The sequence below is a fragment of the Carlito syrichta genome, unplaced genomic scaffold (genome assembly GCF_000164805.1).
Source record: "Carlito syrichta isolate Samal-C Ts95f unplaced genomic scaffold, Tarsius_syrichta-2.0.1 Scaffold304984, whole genome shotgun sequence".
Classification (NCBI taxonomy): Eukaryota; Metazoa; Chordata; class Mammalia; order Primates; family Tarsiidae; genus Carlito; species Carlito syrichta.
Genome location: NW_007249080.1, coordinates 128,335 through 135,237, shown reverse-complemented (window position 1 = coordinate 135,237; position 6,903 = coordinate 128,335). Strand labels below are relative to the sequence as shown.

General features: G+C 34.0%; 1 protein-coding gene across 3 annotated transcripts in view; it reads right to left on the bottom strand.

Moving 5' to 3' along the window:
- NOL4 (nucleolar protein 4) overlaps positions 1 to 6,903 on the bottom strand; it is a 282,271-nt gene that overhangs the window by 160,794 nt on the left and 114,574 nt on the right. For all 3 annotated transcript variants that reach the window (XM_021713940.1, XM_008061040.2, XM_008061041.1), the window contains one exon: positions 2,212 to 2,495. In XM_021713940.1, coding sequence (XP_021569615.1) covers positions 2,212 to 2,495 — 284 coding nt within the window. The remainder of the gene's footprint in view (positions 1 to 2,211; positions 2,496 to 6,903) is intronic.

The following is a 6,903-nucleotide window of genomic DNA, read 5'->3' as shown; positions in this document are numbered from 1 at the left end:
CCGCAGCCTCGACCTGTTGGGCTCTGGCGATCCTTCTGCCTCAGCCTTCCAAGTAGCTGGAACTACAGGTGCGCGCTACCACACCCGATATTTTCTGATTTATTGTAGAGATGAGGTCTCACCAAGTTGCCCAGGCGGGTCTCGAACCCGCGGGCTCAGACAATCCACTCACCTCAGCCTCGCAAGGTGCAGGATTACAGGCTGAGCCACCGAGCCCGGTTAGGACTGTTATTTGTATAAGTTGTTTCTGCTACCTACTCCATTACTAGAGTATGCCAAAATTTTTATTGTATAAATTTAAGGTTACAAAATGATGTTTTCATATATCTATCCATAGTGAAATGATTACTCCAGGTAAACAAGTTAACATATCCTTCACCTTCAAAAATTTACTTTAAGTAAATTTTCAATACACAATACAATAATATTAACTACAGTGTGCCCACTACTCATAAAATCTCTAGACTTATATATTCTACATAACTGCTAGGGATTTAATATGTCCTTTTTGAAGAAAGAAATAAAAATAACCCCTCTGAATTTTGCTCCCAATGTGCTACCAGAACTGCTCTCATAAATTCAGTTACTGTCTATCTTTCCCCCATTTGATTTCTCAACATTATCCATCAGAGCTGACCATTATGTTCTCGAAAGGTGGACTTTTCTTAGCTTTCATGTACTGTAACCTGTTGATTTTTCTTCTACCTCTCTGGTTACTTCTCTATTGGCCATAAGAACTGCTCTCCATTTACCAAAACATTAATCATCAAGTTTATCGGGACTATCTTCTTCTGTCCCAGGCCCACTTATCATGCTAACCCTCATAAACAGCCCAAACAGCCTGTGCTTTTCATAACTCCATGTTAATAGAGATAGAAAAGTCACTTTATTCCATTTAATGTGTGCAAGAATGGTTTTAACAAGCATAACTCCCACAGTTATACTGAACAACAGGATAAGAAAGAGAAAAATATCGAATAATTTTAGAAAAAATTTCAACAGGCACATTGCCTAAAAAAGACATTCCATGATCATTTAAGATTTATAAAGACAGGGCTATATGGAAGGAGGGGAAACTTAAGGGTTATTTTGTTCTGTAAAGTGTAACATGGTGATTCAGATCCTGTTATGCAACATAAAATGATTTGTGTTTCTGTGATTTGGCTTTAAACCACTGAAGAGAGTATTTGTGCTTTAACCACAGCAAAAGTTATAGCAGGATCCCTCAGGCAGAAGTGTGTAAGTATCTGCTAATGTCTAGTGACTTGCTTTAAAAGGATAAAATAGCACACCCTCAGGCAAGTGAGATTTAAATAGAGCCCATTTAGGAAACACAGTGCCTCAGCAAATTCAGAAATTAATCCAGATTAAGACATTTTGCTTTTAGGATCTGTGTCGAATCAGTTCTACAACTCTAACTTAGAGGTAGGGGTCAGGAAGGGAGTTCAAAAGGTATATTCCATAAAAATCCTCATGTGTTGTTCTAAAGTACCTTAAAAAATCATAGAGCAGGGTCACCAGCACTTATTATCTCAAGCAAGTAGAAATCTAAACTGATTTTTTAAAAGAATAAATCAATTAGGAATAGAAGGGAATTGTCATTTGTTCTAATATAAAAATCTAGAAGCATGGATAATATGTCTGAAATATGCTTGTCTTTTGTATAATACATGATAAAGTACTTCTTCAAATAGTTATTTAATCCACAAATTTTATCCAGGACACTAACACTTAGTATTTCTCCAGTGTCCTGGAGTAAATTACTGATTGAAGTCAGGTCTCTAAAGCAAACTAAAGGAACCAATTGAAACTTTATCAGTTTATCAGTGCATACATCTTTCCAATCTTGGAGAAAACAGACAGTGGTTTTTTTTTGTAGTCCAAAATTGTGTACTGTCACTGAAACTTTCACAACTGAGCTCAATAAATTCCCAGAGACAAATTCACAAATAGATTATATAAATAAGAAACATTAGCCCAAGTGATTCTGAATATCAAAAGACACCAAGATCTTTGAGATATAATCCATCTTATTCTGTTATTTCTGAAATTCTATTTTATAGACAAATAATATATTCAGCTATAATGTGCTATTGGGATTTGTTTAAAATATTTTTATTGACAATGATCCTCATCTCCAAAATATGTAGGTATTTCTTTGCAATCTTCACAACCAACTTAAAAATTCTAGAAATTGTAATGTGACCGTACCTTGCTTCCATTTTCTCTTGCCTCTCGTTCCATCTTGAGGTCAGAAATTAGCAGATTCTTATATTTGTTTTTCCCATTGCTGCTGTGATCATCTATTCTGTATTCCGAAGTCAGCTGTGCAGAGAGGGGACTGTCGCTCAGGTTCAGTGGCTGTTCGTCCTGCTCCAGCCCAGTTTTGCCATCACTGTTGGAGTCTCCCATCTCCCTGCTGTGTGTTCCCCCTGAAGCAATTGAACTGTGCCCCAGAGTCTCATTGCCATTAAAGCTCTCTGCAGCAGAATCATCTGTTGGAAAGGAAAATGTATATTTTGATTTTAATTAATATACTACTCAGTTTCTACTTCAACTAGGAAAAACAATAAACTTGTGAAGCAGCTACTGTTATTTTTAATCTAGTAAGCACAAGAAATTAAATAAAATAATAATAAAATAAAATGTTATTAATCAATCAATTTTATCAATCTCAAATGCAATCACAAAGAAAAATAAACAAAGGCAATAAAATAATTGTCTATTATTTTGCAAATAGTATTTGTTTTTCTGGAAGAATATCCAGATGTGGTGAAAATTCTCACATACAAAGCATCACCTATTTTGTCAGTAGATATGTACCAGTGTACAAGCTTTATAAGTGTCTAATATGCATCTAAAACATTAAAAGTTTTATAAACTTTGCTCCAGTTATTATTCTTCTGGGACTTTGAAGCCTAAGGAGCTTAATAATTGTGTGCGTCTCCATGTAGGTAAAAAGACCTATCAGTGCTTTATAGTAAAAAAATTAGAAATGACATAAATTACCAAAAATAGAAGATTATTTTGATAAATGCTGGAATGATTAGAATATCACGCATTCAATATTCCATTTTAAAATATGGGGACACATGAGTTACAAAATATTAAATGGAAAAAGTTAGCTACAAAAGAGTATGGCCAGTATGATCCCAGTTATGTAAAAAGAAAACACATAGAAAAAGTTTACATGAAATGATAACATTCCATTTTTCTTAATTTCATCTTTACTTACACAATGAGACCTTGCTACTGATTTTAAATAATCATGATGAACAAAAGTGTTAAATTGTTTCCTTTATTTAAAAGTTACTAATAAAACTATGTATATGAATGAGTAAGTGGGACAATACTCAGTACTTGTGATTTTTCATTTTCTGAATATTATCAAGTATACTTTTTTGTGGGGTGCAATGAAATATTTAATGCCTTCTTGATCAATTACATTCATGGAAATAATATTTAAACTCTGAAAGAAAAATACTACTCATCTCTTTATTCATTTATTCAACAACATGTTAAATGCTTACTCTGTGGCCAATATGGGGCTAACCAATTTGGTATATACAGAGGCTCTACCCTCAAGGAATTCACAGATAACTAAATGAAACAGAAAAATAAATATGCAATTAAAATGCAGAATCAAAAACGGATCCAGTACAGGGAATAAAGACATCATAAAAGACTTCCTGAAGAAGGTGATATGGGTTGAATTTCAAAAGGTGAGTGAGCCTTTGGGGAGTTGGGGAGCTTTTTGAGTTGGGGAAGATCATTCTAGATGGAAGGATCAGCATTTGCAAAATCACAGAGAAAGGAGGGCAAGTGTGAAATAAGATTAGAGTGCTGAGCACTGAGGGCAAAAAAGAGAAAGAAGAAAAAGAAACCTAGAGAGGGAGAGAGAAAAAGAATACCAAGCAGATTGTTTTGTATATCAAACAGCTTGGCTTTTATCCTCAGAGCAAACAGCAATTTTAATTTATTGAGGGGAGTGACATGGTAAAAGTTGTATCTCAAGTAGATTATTTTGCCTCTGATGTGAAAAAGAGTTTGAAAGGGACAAAATGGAAGCTGAGAACACAAACTAAGAGATCTAGAAGCCATCAGGTTGGCATCTTTGAAAGCTTATACTGAAGTGGTGGCAGTGCAGAAAAAGAATAACCAAAAATAGAATAGGTCAGTCTAGTAATGGGCCAGGCAAGAGTCCAGTATGAAGATCAGGTGTGCAGTAAAAAAATACAAAAAGGACATTAGGTTTAAGTTTAATTTTCAGTAAAACAATATTTTTAAACAATTTTCTGAAAAAATGTTTGTGGAAAAAGTTCAAATGGAAAAATTCTATTAAATTAGTCTTTTCATGTACCCATTCAAAAAAAGAGCTCAGGTAGAGAGGGAAAAAAATGCAAGAAAATTTAAGAAATTGGCCATAAATAATATAACATAGCATTTTCCATACCTATTAATTCAGGTAATCACAAACACTCTTTTAACAATGAAATGTCTAGGGTTTTTGAAATACAGAATTAGGGAATGATTTGTATAAGTAATTTAGATAATTTTACATGTTCTTTTATGTCAATGAAAGGTGATTTCTGATTATTTTTCCTCAAGAAAGTTCAAAGAAAAGCATAATAGATGTATTTAATTCCAATGTTTAATTCATAAAAAAGTGATTTAACATTTGTGTATTGTAACCCTTTAAAAATATTCTAAACATTTAATGTAAGAAAGCTTTATCAATGTTATTAGAATAAATAACATATTTATATTGTACATATTGTATTTTAAAACCAAATCTATATTAGCATAAAGCAAATCCAATTTATATCACAGCTAAAAATTAAACACGCTATATCTGTTTCTTTAATCTGAAATCGTTGTATACATCTAGTAAATAGCATATCATTTATTCATTTTTTAGGTAATATCATTTATCAAGAGAGGCTTTTATTTAATGTCATTTATTTATAATTCAGTGTAAAATACAAACAATAAGAGAGAAAATATTTTTAGATGTAGTAGTTCACTCCAGATGTTGCCAAGGTAACTAAAATTCAACAGCTTTACATATTTCACTCACAAGTAAATCAGTAGGTTTTGTTAAGAACAAATAAATGGTTTACTTATTTTTACCAAATATTTATATTCACATATTTTATAATTTAGATGGTAGAAAAACAATGTCTCATGACACTTTTATAAATCCAAATTGAAAATATCTTTGATGTCTTTATTTTGAAAATTCATATAGAGCAGTGAGCAGATTTTAAACTGAGTATAAATCCAAATTCCTACAACAATTTTGTATTGTTGAGTTTCATGTAACCACATTAATAGTTTTTATTCTCTCTCTCCGTAAAAGAGACTTTAAAAAACATTAAAATTGCAGACTTCAAATTCCTGTAACCAGCTCATATCAGTGCATCACTTTAAAGGGGTTATCTGCTTCCTTACCCAGCTTAGTTTGCTCCATCCTGAGTGGCTGCTACTTAGAAGATGTAGTGTTTAGATCTGTGAGCATGACTTTCAGGGCCACTGGGCCAGGCCAATGATTCTTCTCTCAAGATTTCAGCCTGGGTACCAGAGCATTTGAACCAAAGACTCTGTATTTGAGTACCAAGGGAAAATAGCACCTGGAGCTTTAGAAAAGCAGAGCGCCCAGGGTACCTAGCAACAGAGGAGAATGCGGATTGTGGTGACAAAGTAGTGAGGAATCTAGTGACATCAGGAGGGCAGTTGCATATTGGGATTTAATTTGTTCTGAAGTTAGTTTTGATGGAATGGATTCAGCATTGAGATTTGTGTGCTATTTAAGTTAGAACAGCTGAGGCCCTTTCCTTTCTAGAAGGTCTAGTCACACAATAAGTGGCAGACGATCCATTTCCTTCATTCTCCTTCCCTGCTCCCTATTTCCTCCATCAGTTAGTAGAAAACTTAGAAATACTATGTTTAAGTTATTTTTGACATCCCTACCAGAATTTTATGGAAAGACAGTTTCATCAGCACCGAATTCAAAGTTTAGCTCTCTGTCGTAAGATAATTAACATTCAATGTTACATAGGATGTATGTGTGTGTATTTAAGCGTGTGTGTGTGTGTGTGTGTGTGTGTGTGTGTGTGTGTGTGTGTATGTGTGTATATATATATATATATATATATATATACTCCCCAAGAACCTGACCTACTTTCTATTCAGTTACTTTCTGTAGCTCATCATTATGGTCTTTAGGCCAAGTGCCTTGGGCAAAGCGAAATATATATATATTCAGGATGAATTTTAAGATTAGTACTTGAAAGGACGTTTAGTCCTAAAATCCAGGTCAGACTCACAAGATCCAAAAAGGTTTTTTTTTGTTTTCCCCAAATGAACTACAATTTGACACCCTTAGTACATAAAACTAAATGTTAAATTCAAAATATTGATGTAAATAGTCTTGTTCAAAAGATGAGCACCTTAATATCCAAAAAAGTAGAAAATTATTTTTAGAATTCCTTCAATATTTATTCATGCAATACTTTAGGCACAACTAGCCTTCAGCCCTCCTGAACTTTCACCTGTGCCTTCTCCCATTTATAGTGGCCACTATTAAAAATGGTAGCTTATCCATGACCAAACCATATCTCACATATTACACCAAGGCTCCCTCTACACTACCACCTGAAGCAGGCAGCCCAGCCTGAAGGAAACCTTTGCGGCACTCCCCAATCCTGTTTCTGCCTAGAGTCTGACTCCTGACTCAATTCTGCATTAAGCTCTTTTGCCATCTAGAAATTACTTCCTCATTTTTTCTCATTTTCTTTCTTTAAAACCTTGTGATGACCTTTCCATTTTTTTTTTTTTTTTGAGTTGGAGTCTCACTGTCACCCAGACTGGAGTGCAGTGGCCGCTCCCGGCCACTGCAGCCTC